This window comes from Chelonia mydas, chromosome 1 (genome assembly GCF_015237465.2).
Source record: "Chelonia mydas isolate rCheMyd1 chromosome 1, rCheMyd1.pri.v2, whole genome shotgun sequence".
Classification (NCBI taxonomy): Eukaryota; Metazoa; Chordata; order Testudines; family Cheloniidae; genus Chelonia; species Chelonia mydas.
In genome coordinates, this window is record NC_057849.1 from 221,782,093 (window position 1) to 221,808,248 (window position 26,156).

At 44.1% G+C, this 26,156-nt stretch overlaps 1 protein-coding gene and 1 long non-coding RNA gene across 2 annotated transcripts in view; one reads left to right on the top strand and one right to left on the bottom strand.

Annotated features, from left to right (window-relative positions):
• Positions 1-18,075, bottom strand: LOC114018776. The gene is made up of 5 exons (XR_003564016.3): positions 17,981-18,075; positions 16,688-17,381; positions 10,437-10,546; positions 4,603-4,687; positions 1-4,197 (listed from the first exon to the last, which is right to left on the bottom strand). It is a non-coding gene; the product is annotated as an uncharacterized LOC114018776 (long non-coding RNA).
• LOC102940507 (cyclin-dependent kinase inhibitor 1) overlaps positions 15,033-26,156 on the top strand; it is a 17,141-nt gene continuing 6,017 nt past the window's right edge. The window contains exons 1-2 of the mRNA XM_007056951.4: positions 15,033-15,403; positions 21,217-21,659. Of these exons, the coding sequence (XP_007057013.2) occupies positions 15,402-15,403; positions 21,217-21,659 (445 nt within the window). The 5' untranslated portion in view covers positions 15,033-15,401. The remainder of the gene's footprint in view (positions 15,404-21,216; positions 21,660-26,156) is intronic.

Below are 26,156 nucleotides of genomic sequence, written 5' to 3' on the forward strand. Positions count from 1 at the left end.
TATGCAGCAGGGAGCTTATTGAGAGCACAGGAGAGACAGGCTCCCCACTCTCAGTTCAGGGGCCTGGACCTAGCATGGCCTGCAGAAGCCCAGGGCTACAATCACAGGGAAAGTTCTGCCTGTCCTGGGCTGGAGCATGCCCAGTGTGGTTGGAACCTTTGATGATTTTTGCTGCTAGGCAGTAGCAAGTCTCTACTGAGCACGTGTGAACTGCAATTTTCCAAAGGCTTATAACTTGGCCAAATTTGGGCAGGTTTTCATAGTGATGGCAAAAGGCACCTCCCTGAAAGAATGCCACTTCCCTACCAAATTTCAAGTCCTGGATCCAAAGCATGAGGGCATTAGAGCTTTTCAAAGAAAAATGTCACCAGGAATTTTTTAACAGGGACACAACTATGTATTTTTCCCAGCTTCATTGTTGGAAATGACAATCATTTCAGCTGAAATTTTCCAGAGTAATTCAATCTGAGGCAGACACATGGCACAGAAAAAAATCAGCCCAAATGGTGGTATGCAGGCAAAGTTATAAGCAACTGAAAACAGGCTCTTATAATAGGAAGTGTCAGGCAACTTTAATAATAGGTGGTGCTACCAACCCAGCCTATAATATACATGAAACCTGCAATAAGGGGCAACTATTATAGGGACACACCAATCATTTTAAAGCAGCCCATCCACTTTAAAGCCTTTCATTCATCCTTTTAATTAAAGATCCAGTTCCACTGGGCAGCCAATTTTTGCTATTCCTCTGAATCATCAAAGACACGTTTCACTCTGTGCGCTGGGCTTGATTCTCCGTTGCCCTGCACCTTGTGTGTAACTTGGTCACACCACTACAAAGTCGGTGTGAAACTTTGTGGGCCAGATTCCACTCTCTACTCCCAGCTTAGGAGGGTAGGGGAAACCATATTGGATATGGAGCCACCATGATAGGTCCTATCTACTGTCCTTCCTGTGGCTCAGAGGTCATAGCTGGGGAAAGGGGTCATGGTCAGGGCATCCCTGTACTCCTCTGATCCCTAGCTGCCATTGATTGCACAAGTTACAGCAATCTCCAGCTGTTCTAATTTGGGCAAGGAGACAGGCCTTGGATCGAATGGCCACTGGATCTGGGGACACAAACATGGCTAATCAAGCCCCATCTGTCTATAAGGCTCATTGGCACCCTGTGCCATGCAAGGTGCCATCCAGATGTACTGTTAGTGAAATAAAATGAGAACCGCTGCAATTCTTCATTGTTGTTAGATGCTTCCTTGCAATGATTTGATTTCCAAACCCCGAATGGAAGCTTTTGATTTCTCTGTAGACAACACAGTCTATTCTGACCTTGCACAGAATGTGTAACTCTCTTTATGAATTACCCCTGCGCAATAGGCTAGCTCTCAATCACCATCCACCACTCTCAGCTCATTCCTCTGTCTCCCTACCACCACCAACAATGTCCTGACTCCCCCACCTGGCAGGAGAAAATGTGCATTATTCATCAGAGGAAGGATAGGTTGCTACCTTCGTAGAAATACTGTACCTCCCAATATGGATACGATTTCTGCCAGCCCTCTGTACTACTGGCAAAGAATGACAACATCTCAATAATACTAATAATTCATTAACAATCGTCCGTGCTCTGAGCCTTTGGATTTGCATAGTTTTCTGATACAGGGAAGCCAGGTTTTTAGCAATGCCCACCCCATCTGTCTTCTCTCTGCAGAGGAATTTATCCCTGTTTTTTAGAAGCCAGTGGGGAAACTGGGTCTGTTTAGTATTCTCACCTAGTTACAGTCAGTACGCAGTGTGCTGCTACTGGGAAATAAATGTGTGTGCCTTCCTGGACTTAGGAGAAGACACTATGTGCCAATTTTTTTTTTAATATATTCTCTTGAAAAACACGATTACTTCAAATCTGGGGAATGTTTTATACAGATTTCCTTACTTGGTAAATAAGGCTACAGCTGCCTTGTTTATTTGTTAAAAGAAATGGTAGCAATAACATATGTATTTATTAAGAGGGGTATGGGAGGAAAGCTCTCTAGGTTCCCCCCACCTGTCATTTCCCCAAGTCCCTAACTACTAACTTTAAATGGCCTGAAACAGGACAACACCCTTCCCTTGCTCTGCCCAATACATGGGGAGTTCTCTCATGATAACGCCCTCCTCACTCTGCCCTTGTGCTTCAGGACTAAGGTGCAACTCAAATGGGTCACAGTAGTACAAGCAGCATAGTCCAGTGGAGGAGGCACTGGCCTGGGACTCAGGTGACCTGAGTAATTCCATCCCCCGCTCTGCCATTGACCTCCTTGTGTGATTTTGAGCAAATCCCTTTGCTGCTCTGTGCCTCAGTTTCCCCATGTTTCAAAATAGGGATAATGACACTTACCCTCTTTTGCAAAGAGCATTTTTCACCCACACATCCTAAAGCAAAGTACTACTGTTAATGGTGCTATCACACAGGAACCCAACAATGCTACACAACAGGAAACTGGTAAAGGCCAAAAGAATTGGAGGGGAAGAGTGAACCAAGGAAATGGGAAAGTGTAGATAACCATGGAACAGCAGGGAGAGAAAAGGCTAGAGGGAGGACAGAGAACAAGGAGAAGACAGACAGGGCAAAGGGGGAGAGAGATACTGGGCTAGATAGACCGTATGTCTGATCAAGTATGGCAATTCCTACAAATATCAGGGATTAGAGAAGAGAAATAATTGGGGGAAGAAAATCACAGAGGTTAGAAAGGGAAGAAAAGAAATACAGACTACAGCTGATTGTTTCTGATTGTGCAGGATTGTTTCTGATTGCACATTTTTTAGTTCTTTGCCCCATCTATTTTTAAATATCTCACTCCCATTATTTCCCTTAGGGGACCAGTCAACAGCCTAATAGGTCTACCAATGTGACATTTTTCCTGATAGGCTACATTTTCTTTTCCTATATCTCCTCCTTTGTCTCTTTGTTATTCACCCTTGTGCTTCACTAAACAATTCCCCTTCATCTCAGTGCTTACACCCTTGAAATATTTTAAACTGTTATCACAGCCCCCCACACAGTCATCTCATAGCCAAATGATACACATTTTATCCTACCCTCATAAATCAGGAGAGACTCTCAAAGAAGCCAGTGAAAGAACAATCTATAAGCTATTTTCAGGGCATATATGCACTAATAAAACTGCCATCGTCATTTTTCTTATTAACACACCCACCACACTAACATGCTTGTGCTTAACAAATGCTAAATATTCAAGAAACTCTGCTTTCCCCCTTCCCACTCCTCCACAAACACACAGCTCTTTGGGGTAAGGAACAGAGCCCCAAGACTTAATTTGTCATACCAGAACATTTTCAAATTCTGTCAGGTGTAAATAAGATCAGGAGTTTGCTGACTTGCCTGACTGAATTTATATGCTCATTTTAGCCCACAAAACACATAACCTCCCTATAAGGACATAGCTAGCAATTGGCTAATGCTCTGATTGGCAACTAACCGGAACTAGGAGTAAACATTCTTGCTGCAGACTGAAAGGAACCTGCACCATGAATGAATGGCCTGAAACTCTTTGTGCGTCTGGTGTGAGCAGATAGAACAAGGGCAGTCTCTGAAACTAACCTGAGAAATTGAAGCCATCCGATTAAAAATGAAATCAAACAACTCCAGAGACAAGTTTTACTCTGATTCCTATTGTGTTTAGCTTCTGCCTCTAGCTTTCTCTTGCACTAAGTGTACTGGGTGGTGGGTTAAGGGATAACAATAGCTGCATTTGCACCAAAGGAACCGAATCCCTAGAGTTTTTCTGAAGTTAACATAAATGTGGATGGTCAATGTAAACATGTCCTACACGGTTTCAATGTTCATTTGTGTTTCCCTGAGAACCATGGGGGTGGGATCTTCCATGTGTCACTTGCAAAGTTCTGAAAAATCCCCTCCCCATTTCTCGTACACTCTGGCACCCTCACAGAGGCACACAGCACATTCCCAAACACTTGTTGCATTCAAACAGCTTAATTTTGGTAATACTGTGTTGAGGTCGCAGGCAGCTCAGGAGGTTGATGGTGCTAAAACTTTGTCCTGGGCATATTACCAGCTGGAAGGATATCACAGGATGCTAGCCCACCAGGGAGACAGGAACATAGGAATTGCAACACTGGAACAGACCAATATTTCATCTAGTCCAGTATCCTGTCTCCAACAGTGACCAATGCCAGATGCTGTGGAAAGGAAGGCATAAAACACCCATAAGGCACCTAATTGTGCATTACACAACAGGGAAAGTTTCTTACTGTCACCTGCTGGTGATCAGATTCTGCCTTGAAGCATGAGGGCTTACATGCCTTATAAGTTTAGTTTCGCAAGTCTGACTGCAGATGCTGCTTGTCAACTGCAAACAGGCCTGGCAGGACCTGAGTGTGAGCAACATGTCCAGAAGAGGGTTTTTGTTAAGAGTTAGGGTGGGATTTTCCACACCACACAAAGTTGCCCGGTTCTGCTCCTATTGAAGTCAATGGGAGTTTTACAGTTGACTTAAATGGGAGCAAAATTAGGCCAACACTAAACACTTAAGCCAACCCATATTTATTATCTTCAGACTTAGGTTTATGAGGTCTGATGCTTACCATAGAGTTGTTTCAGTTATCTGAAGGTGATGATGACCTTTGTCCTTACTATTCTGGCAATCTCTCACAACACTCTGGGCCTTCACTGTGAAAAAAAAAAATCAAAGTAAAAATAAGGACTTTCTCAGAGCTCCACCATGCAAAATAAAACTATGTTTGCTCATTAGGTGACCCCCATCTTTTTCCAAGTGGCTCAGAAGACACCATACAACCACTGAAAAAATATATTTTAAAAATGAATCACCGCCTTAAACTATAGATCAATTAAAATGCAAGGGAGACCCAATCCAAAAAGTTCAAATATGTTATAGACTATGTTTTAAATGTTACCAGAATCCAGTGGCGTGTGAGTATGTTGTTCCATTTGGGGCCTGTAACTCTTCCTAGTACCTTTCAAATTGTTTAATTCTCCCTGTACCCCAAATAGTGCTTACTAGCATCTCTCAGTCACTGTTAGGCTGTTCCACACTATAGAATGCACTAAAATGTTTCAACCTCACATTACTACCCTGGGATAACTTACTCAGTAGGGTGGTCACACTCCCTTAGGGGAAGAGTCAAGTAGTGGGAGGGGTTTTCTGTAATGACCTGTATCCACATGGTGGCCTACTCAGTCATGGGTGGTGCCAAGACTTCTGGTGGCACATCCCATGGTGCATAGGGACAGCTGCATCACTGTATGACAGCTCTCAATGGGTACTGCAGGAGAACTTGTTTGTCCCTTTGGGGGCTTGTGGGTGGAAATGGTGCAAAGCAGGCAAGTCACACAATTAAACCTGCTCCAGGTAGTCACACTCCTGGTTTCTGCCTGCAGTCTATGTTGCAACTGGCAGTGAGGCATGGAGCCTACTCAGAGCAATGACTTGTACCTGATGTTGGCATTAGTGCAACTCATTTTGGGGAGAGGAAGACAAAGCAGGGCACAAAAGGCTGTGGTGGGTATTTTGGCAGTGGCCACCACTTGACACTTCTCAAGTAGAGTGTGTGAGCTGCATGCAAAGCTGGAGAAGTGGAGACAGTGGCTGCAGTTTCTAATGGCAGGTGAATCCTCCTGTACTGGCCTCTGGATGGCCGACAGCAGACTGAGACAGTGACTTGGCAGTGTGCATTCTTGAACATTGGAGCTCTGGACCAGAGATGAGTACAGTTGCTGCTACTGAGAGCCATGGACAGCTGGGGGTACAAATCACTGTGCAGGCCTATTTGCGGTGGTAGTGACTTCTGGTCAGTACACAAGGAATAGACAGATGGCAAGAAAAAGACATGGGTCAGGGAGGTCCCAGAGGATTGTGGGAAGGCATTGAAGGACTCAGCCCTAGACTGTTGTGCCACAGTGCTAGAGACAGGTTAAATAAGCAACTCTGAGGGAAGCCTGCTTGAGGCCTGCCTCGTGCCCCCAGACTTGCTAACTTGTGCACTTACCACAACAACAAGAGTGATGGGGTTTTGTGTCTGGACACTGGTTGAGTTAAGGGAACACTCAAGCTGTAACCCATCTTAAATGACTAGGGCAAATCCCTTAGGGAGGGAGATCACAACCTCCCCCATACCTGAGTTATGAGTCACCCTGACTCTGCCACTTCCAAGGTCATATTTTAGTTCAATAATTATAATTAACAACCCCCCATTTAGCAATTTCAAAAGCCTTTACTACCACCAACTAATTAACTTTTATCTCTTTGGTGACGGTCAATGACAGTCCCAATTATAACATCTGAGACAGCAGCCAAATCGCCTTAAACAGGAGCAGATTTGATTGGCAAATTATTACACAAGTGGAAAGAAAAAAATCACAAAATAAAAGAGAACTGGAAAGAGTCACAGACCCATAGAAGATTAGGGTTGGAAGAGACCTCAGGATGTCATCTAGTCCAACCTCCTGCTCAAAGCAGGATCAATCCCCAGCTAAATCATCCCAGCCAGGGCTTTGTCAAGCCAGGCCTTAAAAACCTCTAAGGATGGAGATTCCAACACCTCCCTAGGTAACCCATTCGAGTGCTTCACCACCCTCCTAGTGAAATAGTTTTTCGTAATATCCAACCTAGACCTCCCCCACTGCAACTTGAGACCATTGCTCCTTGTTCTGTCATCTGCCACCACTGAGAACAGCCGAGCTCCATCCTCTTTGGAACCCCCCTTTCAGGTAGTTGAAAGCTGCTATCAAATTCCCCCTCACTCTTCTCTTCTGCAGACTAAACAAGCCCAGTTGCCTCAACCTCTCCTCGTAAGTCATGTGCCCCAGCCCCCTGATCATTTTTGTTGCCCTCCACTGGGCTCTCTCAAATTTGTCCACATCCTTTCTGAAGTGGGGGGCCCAAAACTGGATGCAATACTCCAGGTAAGGCCCCACCAGTGCTGAATAGAGGGGAACGATCACTTCCCTCGATCTGCTGGCAATGCTCCTTGTAGTTCAGGCACTGAACTGGGACTCAGGAGAGTTGGGCTCATTGCCCGGCTCTGCCATCAACACCATGGGTGAAGTTGGCCACATTGTTGAACCTCTGTGCCTCTCAGTTCCCTATCTGAGAAACTGAGGCAATACTAGTTCCTTTCTCCCACCTTTCCTCTGCCTTGCCTATCTAGATTGTGAACTCTTCAGGGCGGGGACTCTGTCTGTACAGTGCCTGGCACAATTGGACTTCTGCTGGACCCACTAAGCAAATAATCTACAGTAAGAATACATACATCTAGCTGTATACTAGAGAGACTATGTCTTGGCAGGTGTCATGGCATCTGCTCTACACACCACTCAGTGGTACCTTCTTGTGGCTCATCTGGGGAATTAGCTCTTCCACCTGGTTTGATGCTCCTTCCTGCGGTTAGCCAGCCTCCACGGTATCACAAGTCCTTTGAGGCAAACTGTCCTAGGTGTTCCACTCTCAACTGCATGGTCTGTAGCTGGTAGGGGAACCCAGGCCTGCCCTCTACACCAGGTTCCAGCCCAGGGACCCTCAACCCAGCAGCTCTGGGCTTTTACTCTCCCAGCCTTTACTGCTCCTTTGCTGGACTCCTTCCTGCTCTCCCCCCTTGTTTCAGGGAATGCAGCTGCAGGTCTCCTCCCTGAGCATGACAACTTTCTCTCTTTATAGATTCTTCCCCGCTCCTCTGCCCAGCTGGACTTCATCTGCAATTAGGACCTAGGTTTCTCCCTGGGTTTCTTTCAGGTGCAGCGTAAGGTTAATTGGCCTCATTTACCCCTTCAAGCCTTGTATGGGGTGGACATCCCATCACACCAGCTCCTAAGTTTAAGTTACAGAATAGCAAAATATTGCCAGTGACTTAGCAGGAAAACTCTATTGTCTGGTCCACTGTTCAAAGGGGCAGTTTCTCAGACAGGTGTCACATGTTCCAGTGGTTTGTGTGTGTCACCAGAGTTCCTCCCTTCTTATAGCCTGCCCTAATAGGTTAAGACTGCATTGGTCTTATGTCCTCATTTAGACTAACATGGTGGAAACCCATTTGATTAGACTTTTGGATGACTCGTGCCTCTCGTTATCTCTGACCTGCATAAAATGTTAGGCCATTTTTTTTCTCTAAAGTATTCCCTCCTACCCCAGCATCAATATCCTTTCACATCATGGACACAGGCTTTTGTCAAACTGTAAATTGTGAGGTTTCTCTCACATTGATATTACATTGTGAATGTGTATTTGCTCCCCACACCCACAGAAAACAGCTTTTTGATTAGAAACAACATAGCCAAGAGATATCAGATCTATATATTAACAACACATTGGCTCTTAGTCGGGTAGCACAATGACAAACCCCAGTTCTTCATAGAACTGTCTGTCAAAGAGATTGACCTTGACCTTCAGAGCTTGATCTTAACTGCCAAATTTGGGTTAAGCTCCTATACTAATCTTTGGTGCAGGAACTATCTGTTTAATAAGTACAGTGCCCAGTGGGGACCTTAGACACAACAATTAATAAATAAAATACCATATAAGAGCTAAATAATAATAACAATGAATAAAGTTCCCCAAGGTGGGGTGGTCAGGTCCAATGGTCCACCTGAGGCCCATTCCACACTCGGGGAGAATCATAGCACTTACAGAATAAAATTATTTGCAGTGGTTTTCTGCAGATGAGGACAGCTCACCAGTGGCAGACCATAGCACAGTCTTGGTTCTGTTACTTCAAACCCAGGAGGATCCCAGAGCCCAAAGAGAAGGACGATACAATGGCTACGTCTCAAGCCCTGTTTTTATATGTGACTTTTCACCCAATACATCTTTCTCTCGCTGAGTCATCAACCCGCAGGGGGTTGGCAGTGTTTGCACTGTATCCCCCTATCCTAAAGGGTTTTAAAACAGGTTTAAACAATTAACTCTGGGCTGACTTGCAGCATACAGGATCTTAAGTATTGTTTAGCTGGAAAATAAAAGCCGTTGAAAGGCTGCCAAAAAACATTATGGTTAGTGTTTTAATATGCTCTTTAGTGCTCCTATAACTAACTGCTCCATGGGGTGCACGTTGGCCTTAAAGAGAGGCAATTACAGTCTAACCTTTGGGTAAAGGTTTGGGATGTGCCAAGGTTACCTAAATAAGGTGGCTCTTTGCCCCAGATGGCTAATAAAATAACTGGAAAGATACTGGGTCCAGCATAGGTGGCCATATTTTAAAAAGTAAAAAAAGCAGAATACTTTTCTGGTGACAATTTTAGCAACATGAAATAATCATAGAAAAGACAAAGTACCCTTCTTTTCCCAAATGGCATCCTGCTGTCCCTACCACTAACTAGCTTCTCAATAGTGAGATCGGCATCTTTCCGCTTTCCCCCGTTCTGAAGAAGTTTATTATGAAACACTGACCAAGTGTCACTAACATTCAGTTTGAGCCAATGGGCAGCTTAGGTAGTCTCTATGATCATTTGACTTTTCTCTTTGCTCCAAACGCTGTTCATAGTTCTTGGACACGGGACAGTGTGTCCCTAGAAAACACAGTTTAAATACGAGATGGTGCAGCAAATCATCTTAAACCAACATTGTAAAGTTATTAAAAAAAAACAACCCTCCAAATGTTCTGATTGGTTAAATAAAAAAATTGGGACTGTCCTAGTGAAATTGGGACATATGACCACTTTTAGCTGTTGACTGGGTTTCCCAGTGCCTCCTTGTGAGATGGCAGAGTTCTAGTTTCCCTCTAGCAAGCACTAGTTATGCCCTTGCTCATGAAAGGGACTGGATTCTAATTAAATATGCCATCCTTGTGCTTGGAGCAGGCCAGAGAAGAGGAGGGAAAAGTGACTTTAGGATCTTGTCTACATGGGGAAAATTGACCATCATAGCTATTCTGGAATAACTATTCCTCTATACCTATTCTGGTGTAATTTAGCTATTCTGAAATAACTCCCCCAGGTGGACACTCTAGTCCATAATAAAAGTGATTTTATTCTGGAATAATTACTTTGCTTCCAAAGCGGAGTAATTGTTCCAGAATAAAGTCCCTTTTATTTCAGAATAGAGTCCACATAGGGAGCTATTCTGGAATAGCAGTAGCAGAATAGTTATTCCACAGTAGCTATGAAGGTCAATTTTCCCCATGTAAACAAGCCTTGAACCACCCTTGTGCTCCCCATATGCAGAGGTCTGCCTAACCTCTGGTGTAAATTAGAGGCTGCTTCTAGGGTTTTCTAATTTACATACGTTCTGGGTCCCATTCCACACCTCTCACTACCCCTCGTGGGCCCTGGGAAGCAGAGAATACCCATAGTACACTGCATTCTGGCCACGCTGGCAACATGCCACCATTCTGTATGGTTGCAGTGGTATGTATTTTAGTACCTCAAAAGGAAAAGATTCTGATCCTTTGACCTGGCACCTAGGAGGCCTTACCTTCAATTACTGCTGTGATCAACAGGGATCAGATTGAGCCCTGTTCTCCCCTAGAAGAAGTCTTGCTTCTCAGAAAGAGGAACCAGTGAAGCCGCCCTAAGGATTCACTTCTGTGAAAAACAAAATTTTACAAAAGCACAGCTATTCCTTTCCAAGCTTTCCTGTGTAATATAAAACAGAGAGAAGTCCAGAACAATAACTGCAGTCTTGTTTAGGTGCATGGCAAAATATGAAGCTGAGATTAAAACTTACTCTGTATAACCACAGGTGAGAAAAATATTCTGGCAATGTTCTACTAGACTTAAGGCTGCAGGCATCCATACCAGATTTTTTTCTGTGCTAGAACTCTACCATATCCTGAAATGAATATGCTACCTTTAAGTGCTGGTCTGAATGACCAAAGAACATAGCACCATGTGACTGATATTGTTTTGCATAAGGCCAAGGATTGATGCCTGCAGAACCCCACTAGAAACACACCCATTCATGATGATTCCCCCTTTACAGTTACATGTTAAGACCTATCATGTAGACAGCTTTTAATCCATTTAATATGTGGCATGTTAATTTTATATCTTTTTAGGTTTTTTTAATTCAAAATATCATGTGGTACCAAGTCAAAGGCCTTACAGAAGTCTAAGTATATTACATCAACACTATTACCTTTATCAGCCAAACTTGTAATCTCATAAAAAATTAGTCTCAAATTTGTAATCTCATCAAGTTAGTCTGACAGAATCTGTTTTTCATAAAGTCACGTTGATTGGTATTAATTATATTACCCTCTATTAATTCTTTATTAATCAAGTCCCATACCAGCTGCTCCATTATCTTGCCTGAGATTGATGACAGACTGACAGGCCTATAATTTCCCAGGTCATCTTATTTACCCTTTTTAAATATTGGCACAACATTAGCTTTCTTCCAGGTTTCTGGAACTTCCGAGTGCTCCAAGACTTACTGGAAATCAACACTGACAATCCAGCAAGCACCTCAGCCAGCTCTTTTAAATTTTTGTGTGTAAGGTACTTTGACCTGCTGATTTTAAAAGATCTAATTTTAGTAGCAGCTGTTTAACCTCCTCCAGAGATATTAGTGGAATGGAAAGAGTGTTACTGTATGATATGACTGCATCATCTGTTTTCCCCAAGTATAGAATAGAAATATTTATTGAACACTTCTGCCTTTCTATGGATAAATCTACCATTTCCATCCAGTAATGGACCAATACAATTGCCAGGATTCTTTTTGTTTCTAATGTACTTAAAGAATGTCTTCTTATTTGTCCTTAACTCTGCTGGCCATAGATTTCTCCTTGAGTCCTTTTGCTTCCTTTATCAATGTTCTATATTTCCTAACTTCTGATTTATATTCATTACTATCAATTTCGCCTTTCTTCCATATGGTATAGGTTAAAAAAAAATCACACCCCTAATCAACATAGTTATACAGTAAAAAATCTGTATGTAGATAGGGCTTTAGTATTGCAGGGTGAGGGATAGACCCCTCAAAATTATGACAGTCCCCAAAAAATTCAGAAGAGATGGCAAACTGAACCTAGACAATGCACAACTGGGGAACAAGAAAGTTGTGAAACCAAAGCGGAACTTTGAGAATTCCTTGGTATTTAAATGTGAATTACCTTTGTAATTTTGTTAAGCATAAGATGATGATTTGAAATAGATACAATATGACTCATAATGTTTGGCACTTACTGCGTGTCTAAGACAAGGCACATGATGACATGCAATTATGTGGGAAACTAAATTGCTAATTTGAGCTTCCATAAAAACCCAATAAGTTAGAACAGGCATTCCAAGTTTCCGAACAGTTCAAATTCTTGCAAAGCAAACAAAGATCTTACATAAAGGACATTGTTATTTCAATGGATAATTACTGTACCTAGATGGCAATACAAACAAACTCTGCTCATTAAATATATGACTTTATAGTTTGTGACTTGTCAAGAGGACAATCTCAGTTCAAATTTAGTCCAACTTTTAGTTTTTTCTTTTCAAAAAAATATACAAGAAGCAAAACAAAAACAAACAAACAAAAACCCACAAGCTTTCTCAAAACCTAATATCATGTTTCCATGATTTTCTCAATTGCAATTACAACATAAAGCATTCACTCCTTTGCAATGTTTGCACCTCAGACATTGCAACATTGTGCTGGTATATGAGAACCTGAAAGTGAAATTGGGTAAAAACTGAGAGCCAGATCATACACCCAAGATCTGTGTGTGGTGGGGTCCCAGATCTAGTCTGAACCCTCCTTTGCAGTCAGCCACTTTTCCTCCATGTCATCATCTCTACCCCTTCCTAGGACCTCCATGGGATGCTCCACAGAGCTAGGATCCAGGTGGAAATAAGAATCAGAGACTGAGGGGGGCAAGAGACACACGTCATACCACCTGCAACCCTTTGAAGATTCTCAGAAAAATGCTCCAGCCTGGATTCTATGAAGAGGGATAGAAGGGGGAGGGATAGCTCAGTGGTTTGCACATTGGCCTGCTAAACCCAGGGCTGTGAGTTCAATCCTTGAGGGGATCTGGGCCAAAAAATTGGGGATTGGTCCTGCTTTGAGCAGGGGGTTGGACTAGCTGAGCTCCTGAGGTCCCTTCCAACTCTGATGTGCTATGATTCTAAGATGGTGGGACAATCCCATAGCCTGTTCTACAATAGGGTAACTCCCATCTACTAAAGAACAATGTGGGAGAATATCACTGACTTTTCCTCTGCCTCCATTCCTTCCCATGGGTTTTACTGCAAGAGGGAACAATCCAACCCTGAGTCACTCCAGGTTTACTTTTCAATGCAAAATGTTTTATCAGGCTTTCCCCAGATGGGTTTGAAGTGGGACATTTAAACTATTGTTTTGCTATCCATTCCAGTGTGTGAATCCTTAGGGGGTTAGAAAAGTATGGCAAAAACTTTTAGAGCTTTGGCAAGAACAAGGCCATTTATGATTACACCAAATCTACAGCAGCGATTTACAGGGGTGGCCTTTGTGTCGCATATCATTTCATTCTTCTTTCTCTCTCCATTCAAAACCTCTTTTATCCACTAATAAGGAGGATACTTGCATGGGACCTCCTATGTCCCTTTTGCCTGCTTGCCTGAAAATAAACAGAAGGAAGCTTCTGGTGCTCTGAGATTCTTCCCACTTTCCCAGCTCTTGAACACCAAGCTTAACATTCATGAGAAGTAAAAAACAAAAAGTAGCAGATTTTTGTCTGACCAGTGAGTGCCAGGAACTCCAGAGCTGTAATTCTTCGGTTAACACCAAGTTCCTTGTTGATGTGAGGCAAGCCACTTAACACTTTGACCCCAATAAATAGACTGATCTGTAAAATGAGGATAATATTTACCTACCTTCCTACTTCTCAGGGACATTGGGAGGTCAATATTTGTAAAGCACTTTGAAGAGAAATAGTTCTATCTGAGTGCTGTTATTAAAACACAGGGTACTATATTGCTGATTATGATTATATATAAATATATAGTTACATTTTGTTGTGATGATCAAAGATCTATTCATTATCAGTTTTCCCAAACCCAGATTTTTCTCCTTTTTTTTTTTTTAAATAAATGCAGGTTTTCCAATCTCTCCTTGATAAGTGCCATCAACAAACATAGACTCTAAAACTTAGGCACCAAAACTGCCATCAATAAACACAGGCACCAAAATGGACATTTAGAGGGCAAAATAGCTCTTTGGGGCATGGATATTATTTTCATATTTGTCAGTAAAGCACCTTGCACACTTTGGACAATCCAGTAGGGCCACGGTGTTGTTAATATTAAATAGAGTTATATGTATTTAAATGAATTGGGGTAGACAGATTTTTTTTTAAAATGGGGAAACATGAAAATATGGGAAAATCTCAGTGGAAAAACACTAGGATTATCCCTTTGAAAATGAGAATGGCAACTGTTTTTAAAAAATCACATTTTTATCTGAAATTCTTTACCTCCTGTTGTGACAAATAATTCCTAAGATTATTATACCTGAAAATTTAGAGAGAAAAAAGAATGTATCTTTGTTAGGGTTTCTCTGTGAATTTGAAAGCTCTTTGAAGCTTTCTCTTGCTCCTCTGCAGACTCTGTTGTTTGCATGAATCTTTCACAAGCAATCAGGGAGGAAAAAAACCATTTTAAAAAACCAGGAAAATGTGATTGTGATGCGCCGCCTCCCCCTCCATCCCCCGCCCTTCTTCCACCTAAGCAAACAGGGTGAGCGGCAGGGTTAGTGGCTGTAACAACGTATTGGTTTTTAATTGACTCGATTTCAACTTGATGGTGTTCCCTTTCGCTAAAGGTAATTGGCATCAAGAACGTCCCAGCGAAAAACTGTCCCCTCCTGAGTCACCCTCTGGGATTAATTTTTTCTCCACCTCCTGGGCTGATGTTCCGCCTCCTCCTCCTCTTTTCCCTCCGCAGCGGTGTCACTGACTGCAAGTGTTTGGTTTAGGTTTGGCCTATTTGGCAACGACCAGCTCTGGGCTGGGGGGGAAGGGGGGGGAGCAGTCACGTTGCAGAGCCACGTGCCAGTGCAGCGAGCGACTGGAAAGCAGCCCGGAATGTGAAAGTTAATCAGCCGAGGAGCAACAGCTTTACACACTGCACATGAGGCAGGCAAGGGCGGGGGGAGGTGGAGGGAGGAAACACTATGAAGAAGAGAGCGGCGGGCCACGACGGCATCTGTCCATTCTGCAGCCATCAGCACACCGCGGCAGGATAAAGCCCCTCTCAGCCATTCGCGGCTGCCGGGGAGCCTTTTGAGAGGTGGGGCGCGAGGGGAAACCAAACATCTGGATGTCAGCAAGACTCTTCTGGGCAGTGTGGAAGTGACAAGTGCCACCAGTCTCCACATCTGGGCAGCTGCGCCCCAGGTCCGTGCAGGGAAAGCAAGCAATCCCTGGTGAAAGAGGCAAAAGCCCCAAGCAGCGAGAGGCCCTAAATGTAAGTGACTGACTAACGCAAAAGGTTTCTAGGCGCTAATAACCAGAGAACGGCTGTGACCAGGCTTATAGCCCCAGGGCTCGCTTGTTGGCTAGCATAGTAACTTCTGCTGCAAATGGTTCCCCACACAGCACTGACGGCATCCTGTGATTATTTCAGTCTCAGCCTGCCTCCAAATTCCACTTCCCACAAGGCGGCGGCATCCCGGGGCTGGGGAAAAGACCCCGCTTAACTAAACTCGGGGACGCACACACAGACCCCAGGTTCGCTCGTGTAATGACACTCGGGGCATCTGGTTTCTGTTCATGACCGACCTGGCTCTCTCTCCCCACCCCACCGCCTTACGCTGTGTCAAGCCTTTCCGGGGTGCTGGTGGCTGTGACTCTGGAGGGATGGGCGGGCAGTTACCGAGTGCAGTCTAAGGCAACCATAGGGTCTGGGTGGAGGAGGAGGCGGAGGGAAATGGGCGCTCAAATCTGGCCTCAGGTGGAAAATTTGAATCTTCCCCCGGGGGAAAAATCCGACCCCCTTTTCAGTTTTTGTCCCTTAAGGAAAACGCAAACACACCTGAATCCTGTGATATTAGAATCATAGATTTCAGAATAACAGCCGTGTTAGTCTGTATTCGCAAAAAGAACAGGAGGACTTGTGGCACCTTGGAGACTAACAAATTTATTTGAGCATGAGCTTTCGTGAGCTACAGCTCACTTCATCCGATGAAGCTGCCACAAGTCCTCCTTTTCTTTTTTAGAATCATAGACTATCAGGGTTGGAAGGACCTCAGGAGGTCATCTAGCCCAACCCCCTGCTCAAAGCAGGACCGATCACCAATTTTTGCCCCATCAAGGATTGAACTCACAACCCTAGATTTAGCAGGCCACTGCTCAAACCACTGAGCTATCCCTCCCCCTACCAACCCTCCTCCCTCAGCAGGCAGTCCTCTCCGGGGTCTGACCCTTCCACCCCGCTTTGTGAGCCCTGCAGTGGTCCGGACAAGTCTGTTACAGCGCTGCCCCGGGCGAGACTGGCTGGATTGCTCTGCAGCCAGACTCAGTACGGGGCCACCTGCTGATCGCTCCTGTGAGGTGTCACTCCGGAGGCTCGCCTCTGACTCGAGCGGAATTCCCCCACGGGATGAGCCTGGAGTAACTGAGACCAGGAGCTGTCCCACTAATGAATTGATTATTATTCCCTCCTGCCACCGCCCATGCTGACAGGTCTCCCCCCCCCCCCCCCAGCCCCCTTTGCTACTATGAGTTTCTTTCCCGTGTAAACATGCCTTACCTCTTAATGTGTCCAGTCCGCGTGGGGTAACTGAAGTCTAACGGAAAGAATCAAAGCACATTTGCGATTTGTTTACAAATCAGGCGCACCCGATGATGCTCTAGGCTTGATGTCCTGGGAATATCCTCCCCCCACTGCAGCCTCCCGGGCAAAAGTGGCGCGTTTCGACCCAGCTCCCATCCTGTTTGAAAAGCCCGCCACAGGGCTGCCAGTCAGGTGTGCGGGGCATTGCGAGCGGGCATGTAGCAAAGCGGGAACGGTTGGTTTGCTTTTTAGTGGGGGGGGGGGGAGCAACCTCGGGGTTTACTGTTCCCCTTGTACTTATAATTTAATGGGTGTTTTATTTGTTTGGGGGTTAATTGTTTGTTTGTTTTGCTGCGTTGTTGTTGTTCTTTGACGAAATGTAACCGTGGCAGTGGTAGCGAGAGTAACTAATTACAATCCCATTGCATCGTCCCCGATAGCATTTGGTGGGGATGGGGAATTGGTTTTATTTTTCACTCCGACGCGCAGTTGCTTAACTTTTCGCAAGTGTATCGAAGGCTCTGGCGAAATACCAGTACACCCAGTGCGCTCCTGTTCTCCAGTGCTGACTCGTAGGGGGAAGTCTTTGCAAAGTTGCTGCTGACCAGACTCCTTTATCGTTTATTTTGTCCTTATCATTTGTCTTCTCCTTAACCGCCCCATGTAAAGTCTGTAGGTGGGAGTGAAAGATATGGCTTGTTAGCTTAACAAAGGCAGGAAAGTTAATTGCCTTTTTGACTTCCCAGAGCAAATATAGCATATATGTGTGTGCAATCAGGTGCATATTTGTACTTGTCTATGTGCAAGGAGCCAAAAGTCCAACAGGATGTTACATTTGGTTCCCTCTAGCTACAGACTTTCCCCTGGTTGGGCAGGTGAGCTGGAAGGGGTGCTACAAAAATCCAGATCCATCCCTGTGATTCTCTTCCTTCTAAGGGGACTGACTAGTAGCAAGGATGTAGGTTACATTTCCCCTAGAAATCCCCTACATTCTGCAACAAGGCAGAGTCATGTCAAGTGCTCCTCCCTGAGAAAGAGTAGGCAAGGAAAGGGGACTGTCTCTCATTCCTTTGACACAGAAGTAAAGGGTCCCCGCAGCTCAAGGGGTGCTGTGGGAACCTGATGCCCCTGTTGATGGGAACCATGTGAACAGCAGAACGAATGCAACTGAAAACGCTTGCCCGGAATACGTGACTTGTTTGTTCCCCAGCACGGGTGGCTGTGGGAGATCTGTTCAGTTGTTCTTGGAGAAATCAGCCGTTTTCTTACCTAGTGTCTGTGGGTATGGAAAATAACTCACACCCAGCCCCCTCCCTGCTGTCCTGAATCTGTGCAAGGGGTGAGCCATCCAAGGACGGACTGTGGTGCACATGCCTTTGCTGAGGAGGCAGATAAGGTGGCAGGTACTAGGCAAAAACTGGGGAGAAAGGAGAAGAGGTCAGAGTAATCTGAAATCAGTGAAGGTGGTTATGCCTTTGTATGTCTCTGGAAAAGGTAAAAAGATGCAACCACCTGCTGTAATAATAATGATACTTAGCTCTTATAGAGCACTTTTCACCAGCAGTTGTCAAAGCCCTTTACAAAGGAGGTTAGTATATTTATCCCATTTTACAGATGGGAAAACTGAGGCATGGAGCAACGTCACAAATAGAACCAGGACTTCTGACGTCCAATCCAGTGTTCTGTGCAGTAGACACACTACCTAATAGGCATATTGCGTATCTGAAAAAATAGGACTTTCCAACTAGAATTTTAAATGACCACACACACACACCATTATTATACTGAGGGAACAGTTCTCCGTAAGGATGAGAATTTAATATTCCATCCAAACTTTTTTCCCCAAAAGAATTCATTTAAGTGTTTTGACCATTGATAAGAGCTGGTTGAACTTTTTTGAAATTCAAAATTTTGACAAAATGTTCCATCAAATTTTTGAGGCAAAAATAAAAATGTTTATGGAAATATGAATTAATTTTTGACCCATTCTAGCTGACATATAACCAGAGGGAAATTAGAAATGGCCACCACTAATGCAGAGGCCTGTTCTTCAACGCTTACTTATTCAGGTTCACATCAATGGAGCTACTTGTGTGAGTAAAGACAATGCATGAATGAGGGTTGATTCATAGATCTTTAAGCCAGAAGGGACCGCTGTGATCATCTAGTCCGATGTTCAGTATAACATGGGCATTGGCAATTGGACCTCCCTGAATTAATTCCTGTCTGAATTTGAACATATCTTTTAAACAGACATCCACTCTTGATTGAAAAATTTCCAGTGATGAGAGGACAGGCCCTCCAGTTGTTACTACAACTCACAAAAATCAGTGGTCAGGAGAGACTGAACCATACTGACCACAAAGATCAAGGTTCTAAATACGTTATATGTAGAAAGTATTTCAGATTATTTTGTTTTTGCAGGTTTGTAACACAGAGTTTTACACGCAGAATTAACATGTGGAACTCATTGCCACAGTGGACCTCTGACATCGAAGGCTTAGCAGGTTTCTAAAGAAAGGTTAGGGGTGAAATCCTAGTTCTATTCAAGTCAATGATAAAGTTCCCATTGACTTCAGTAGGGCCAGGATTCCACGCTAGATATTTATATGAACAATGAAAACATCTACAGCAATCAAATATGCCGCAAGTTTGGCAAAGGTATGAACCCTCATGATTCAAGGTATGAATGAAGGCAATAGGAAGAAACTTTCTGTAGGGAAAGGTTATTCTAGAATTACCCACTTCAAGGTGCTCGCATCTTCTGAAGCAGCTGGTGTCGGCTGCTCTGGGTAAGTCTACACAGCCCGCAGCAGCAAATCTCAGAGCCTGGGTCTGCAGGCACAGGCTCCTGAAGCTCATGCTATGGCACTCCCAAGGGATGTCTACACCGCAGCCGCTCCAATTACAATCTAGTCTGAGACCCTAAGTATGCATTCAGGCAGCTAGCCCCTCTTGTCGCCCATACCACCATGGCTGCACTGTTATTTTTTGCATGCCAGCTCCATCAAAGCTAGCAGACGTACATCTACCCAACCTGAAATTACACCTCAGAGATAGGATACTGGGCTGACTAGACTGCTACTCCCATGTGGTATAGCTACTCCTGAGTTCCTCTGATCATAGACATGGGCGAGACAGATTCTTCTCTAATTAATGTTATTTAAGAGATTCAAAAATGCTATTACCAAAGGTCAAAAATGTTTGAGAAATACCATATTTTGTCCTTGCGAAGTATAGCAAAAAGCCAACTTACAGTTCATATGAGAAAAGTTTCTAATGCAAAAGATTATTTCCTGTAGTGCACTCACTACCTGTCCTTTCCTAATGTTGATGGATCACCTTTGAGTAAACTTAGTTTAAACGGTTGGAAGTTTGGCACCAGACAGAAAAGGGACAAAGCAGCAGTGTGACTGTTATTAGCTATAGTGACAACCAGCACTGCTGAGTATCCTGACAACTAAGAGCCAGATGATACATTAATATAGGAAAAATGGAGTTGCCTTCTGAGATTTCGGACATCACCCAGAGGTTTATTTTTGTTGCTGTATTTACTTCTCCTTTACAGGCACTGAGGGCTCAGTGATGGCTCACCAAAGAAAAAATAAATGAAAACCATTATTTTTAGAGACAATAATATCTTGTTTATATACTAGATATTTTCACATACAGAAGCGCCATGGGCTAGTAGTGGACAAAGAAGGTGGGAGTCTGGAACTATTATGTCCTCTGGCTCTGCACTGATTGTGTGCCCGGCTTTGGACAAATCACTGACCCTCTCTCAGTGTCCTGCTCTGTATATCCTCCCGACTTCAGAGCGGCGGCAGCTAGATCCACGCCTTGGCTGGTCGCTAATGCATCCCTAAGCCCACATTAGCCTCTGTGCTGTCTCTGCCTCCATCTCCACATTCTGGGGTTGGGAGAACAATGGTGAGCGGATCCATGTAGAGAAAGAAATTGGATATCTTTCTAAAAGGTATGCTCTAGGCTCAACCAGAAGTTATGGATTTGATACAGGAATTACTGGGTGAGGTTCTATGGCCTGTGTTATGCAAGAGGTCAGAGTAGATGACCATAATGCTCCCTTCTGGCCTTAAAATCTATGAACCTCTACCAACATCTCCCCTCAGTTTTGCTCTGTCCCCAACCGCCCCCCCAGCACATCACATAGGCAGCCCTTGAAGAACCAAATTCCTTTCCATGATGAACAAGCCAACCCCCTCACTAGCTCTACATGAAGCACCCCCCAAAAAAGAGAGGGAGAATCCCTCCATCCCCTCCACAGCAAACACAACATTGGCTGAGGCTCCAGTCAACACAATCCACTGAAGTCAATGAGAGTTTTCCATGAAGATGGGAGATTGGCAGAAGTTTTCCCAGTTTCCCAACAGTTCCTGTAAGAGGATCAGAAATACCCTAACACTTGCTACGTCCCCCATACACCATGTGATGCCTGTTGAAGTGACCCCACAAAAGGTGTCTGATGATCTTTCTGTCTCTGGCAGGGAATCGTTGCTCTGTACGCTCGTTGGAGAGCGGCGGATTGGAGAGCAAATGGAGTGGAGGTCAGTGAAGGCAAACCGTGTACGAAGGAACCTCTTTGGCCCCGTGGACCATGAACAGCTGCAGCAGGACTTCCAGCACATGCTGCGCAGCAGCATGGAGGGAGCCCAGCAGAAGTGGAACTTTGACTTCTTACGGGACATGCCAGCTGAGGGGCTCCTGCAGTGGGAAGAATTACAGAGCCACGATGTCCCGGCCTTTTACCACAGTTGTGTGGTGGGTGAGGCTCGCAAGCCTTTAAAGCCCTTGAACCAGGGTATAGTCAAGGAGGTCAAGGCTCACCACTTTGCCACGGTGACACTGACTGAGAACCCCAAAGTTGCCAAGAAAATGTCGGGCAAGAAGAGCCAAGCAGGGAAGAAACGAAGACAGACATCCTTGACAGGTGTGTGAGACTTGTACTTTATGCTGCTCAGTGGGTCAGAACTAGCTCTGAGAGCTTCACAGGAATTTAATCCTGAGAGGCCTGTAACTAGCCTGGTCTTAAACAAGCAACACTTCAACTAAATCAGATGACATGCCTGATGCAGACAGGTTAAGGGAGCTTATCACGTGCAGTTTACATAAGAGACAATTAGGCTGATTTTCACAAGGGCTGTGCACCTGCAGCTCCCACGGGTGTCCATGGGATTTGTGAATGCTCAGAATGTCTGAAAAGGTGGCCAAAGAAGGGTATGATTGCTCTGTCAAACTTAGGCCTGGTCTACATTAAAAAATTAGATTGACCTAGCTACAGTGTTCAGGGCTGTGAAAATTTTTGCGTCCTGAGCACCATAGTTAGGTCGAGCTAAGCCCCGGTGTAAACATGGTCAGGTCAATCATTCCATCAACCAAGCTACCATCTCTCAGAAAGGTGGATTAACTACAATGATGGAAAACCCCTCTTCTATCTGTGAAGGAAGCATCTACATTACAGTGCTAGAATGGCACAGCAGATGTGGCCTTAGTGTAGGTGGGAGAGACTAGGCAACTAAAGGGAAGGGGGTGATGAAGAATAGTTAAGATGACTTGTCCAAGGGCAGCCTGGATCTCAAGCTGGGTTGTCCAGCAAGACAGTATGACTTTCACCAATTCTTGTCATAGATCTGCGTAGTTAGCCATGTGTACTCTTCCCAAAGTGTTGTCGGAGACACAGTGGGCCAAGCAGAGCGAGGGGAGGAAGAACAGGAACCAGAGAAGGTTGCCAATTTTCATGCTAACTTCAGCTTGGATAGAATACTGAGTGAATGCATCCAAGAAGTGTAAGAGCAGACCAGTCTTAAACTTGGCAGGAAGGCAGAAAGGGCCAGCTTTTGAAGTGCTCAGCACCCATAACTAGAGACAGATTTTCAAAGGAGCTCAGATCCCATTTACTCTGGGTTCGAGCTAGACTGCTAAATAGTAATATGGACATTTTTGCATAGGCAGTGGCTTGGGTTACTCACCCAAGTCCAGGACCACCCAACTCTCTATGTCTGAGCTTGGGCAGCTAACCCAAGCCACCAGCCGTGCCACAATGTCGACACTACTATTTTCAGCACGTTAGCTTGAGCAGATCTAGCACAAATTTCTCTGCCTGCATTGAGAATCACAGCTCCCAGCTGCACTATAGACATACCCTTTGGCATCGACGCCAGGGCAACATTTTCAAAAGTACTCAGCACCCAGCCACAATCCTGATTGTATTTCATTTATCCACACAGGGATTTGGGTTGTCCTGGACTCCTGAACAACAGGATTCTTTCTAGCCTATATTGGGGGGGTCTAATGAGAAGTACCAGCCTTAAATTGTCAAAAAGGATAATTAAACTAAGACATTAGGAAACTTCTTTTGAATAGTGATGCAGATCAGACAATAGACTAATTTGCCAGGAGAGGCTATGTCATAAGCTGGGTGCAAGCAAACAATATGTGTTTTAATACAGTCAAATGTAAATGTATATGTCTAGAAACAAAGAACATAGGCCATATTTACAGGGTGGGGAACTGTATCCTGGGAAACAGCGACTCTGAAAAAGATTTAGGGGTCATGGTAGATATTCAGCTGACTGTGACACCAGGGCTAATGTGATGCTTGGATCCATAAACAGGGGAATTTCGAGTAGGAATAGAGAGGTTGTTTTACCTCTCTGTTTGGCACTGGTGTGACCATTGCTGGAATACTGTGTCCAGTTGTGTCCACAATTCAAAAAGGATGTTGATAAATTGAAGAGGGTTCAGAGAACAGCCACAAGGTTGATTAAAGTATTAGAAAACATGTCTTGTAGTGATAGACTCGAGGAACAAAACCTATTTAGTTTAACAAAGAGAAGGTCAAGGGGTGATTTGATTACAGTCTGTAAGTACCTTCTTGGGGAATAAATTGTGATAATGGGATCTTCAATCTTGCACAGACAGGTCTAACATGATCCAATGGCTGGAAGTTGAAGCTAGACAAATTCGGATTGGAAATAAGGTGTAAATTTTTGACAGTGAGCTTAGTTAACCATTGGAACTACTTACCAAGGGCCGTGGTGGATTTTCCATCATTTGCAATTTTAAAATCAAGATTGGAAGTTTTTTCTAAAAAAAATATGCTCTATGAATTATTTTGGGGAAGTTCCATGGTCAGACTAGGTGATTACAGTGGTCCCTTTTGGCCTTGGAATCTATGAATCGCATCTGATGAAGTGAGCTGTAGCTCACGAAAGCTTATGCTCTAATAAATTTTAGTCTCTAAGGTGCCACAAGTACTCCTTTTCTTTTTACGGATACAGACTAACACGGCTGCTACTCTGAAACCGTCATTAGACAGGTTCAAGAATGAACTAGAGCTTAGTGATGAGAGGACAATCTTACAGTAGAGCACAGGGCAGTAATACTTAATGAATGCACTTTTCATCTCCAAAGCACTTTGCAGGCATTAACTAATTAACTCTATAATATAACTGTAGAAGTACAGGAGCTTTATTCAGGCTTCAGTGTTGTGACAGTTGGAGGGTATCACTATTCAGTTGTAAATCTCTGTCTAGCAGTGTAGGAGCAAATTATGCAAATATTTCCAAGGGATATTTTCTTCCATTCTGTTTGCCCTGGTAAACAAACATTTCCACAGGGGATGTGGAAACCAAAACACCAAGTTGCACAGCTTAACACTTTCCCATATTTGTTTTTACAAGTGAAAACTTGTTGGTAGAAATTGGTCCCCCAAGAATTCTGGATGCAATGAAACTGATCTATCAGAGCAATCATGTATGTTCTGCCTATTTTGGTGGGGCTTTGAGCTCATTCCATTTCTCTGTCTCTCTCACATGCACCCATTTATCCTCCCTATCACCACCTCAAAAACAGAACATCAAAATCTCCCATCAACTCAGAAGATCTGTACTCTGCTCCCTCTGGAACAAGACGTGACTAATCCATGTGACAGCTGGATTAGTCATCCAGAGTGATGCCTACCCTCAGAGGCCGAACCCACTCTGTGCCTCACGCCCAACCTCTGTCATCCCAGAAAGTGTGGAGAGTGTGGGCTAAACTTTAGACTGGTTCTGAACACAGGTATCTGCTATCTCATTTAGTCAAGCAGAACTCAGTAATGCTTTGCATTAAGGTCCTGCAATGGTGCATTTAATTTACACTGTAAAAGACAGTAGTGGTCTGGTTAAATAAATATCAATGTCTTAAAAACCAACATGGGTTCTGGGGACACTGGAGCCACAAAAGTGGGAGGAACTGAAGCTTTCTTACTTTATCTGACTCCTTGGGCAGGCAGAGTTAATTAACCAGTAAAAATGCAGGAGTTTTGCCATATTCCCAGCTCATTTGACACATGCATACCATCAGTTCCAGCCTCTGTTCTGATTCCATGAGAGTGCTTCACAGCTGCAGATTTACAGTACAGCTAGGCTTTATTCTGGCCTTTTCCAGGAACAGAAGTGAACTGTCTTTTTTGTAAGCCGGATTTCAAGATGCATCAGTGGCCAGAGCTAGAGAAAGAGCCAAGGGATCGAAAGACATTTTCCATGAAGCACCAGCCTCTCACTTTCACATGCCAGGTCTCATCCTTTTATTCTCAGCTCAGAGCACTGTGGACTTGACTTTGGGCATGTCTACACTACGGGTGCTACGGCAGCACAACCACAGCACTACAGTTATGCTTTCTACAGTGATGGAAAGGGGTAAGCCACCTCCCTTGAGTGGCAGTAGGTAGGTCGATGGAAAAACTTTTCTGTTGACTCAGCTGTTTCTGCACAGGGAGTGAGGTTAGGTCCATCTTCTGGACTAGTGGTTTCAAGATACTGGGTAAAATTTTCAAAAGTGACTGGTTTACACTACAAAGTTAGGTTGAGCTAGCTACATCACTCAGTGGTGTGAAAATTCACTCCCCTGAAAGATGTAATTAAGCCGACCTAAGCCCCGGTGTCGTCACCATGAGAGTGTAGAGGACAGAGTATAGAAGAATTAACAGTTGTGAGGATTATACTTTGTGAGAGCTCAGACATCCCACTTATTATTGTTACTCCTCTCCTCTTCCTCCCCACCAAGAAGTTCTTGTGACATTTGCAGGCCTTTTTTCCTGATAAATTAGCTGCTCAGACTCCCAACAATATGTGGTATTAATTTGGGTCACCACTATACATATTATCCTCATCATAAATCAACCAACAGAAGTTAATGAAATTGGATGCAGGATTTTCTTTGCAGAACTTGGCTGTGAAAACCTGTAGAATTCCAGGGAGTATCCTCTGCCAGTAGTATTCTCTGTAGAAATGAATACAAGCCGTAAACTGCTAGGACACCATGAATATTTGCTATATACATTGCCATTTTGGTTATGTGGGAAAGTGAAGTTAAAACATCATGAGGACCAAATCCTCAGCTCGTTTAAATTGGAATAGCTCTGTTAAAGCCAATGGAGCCAGTT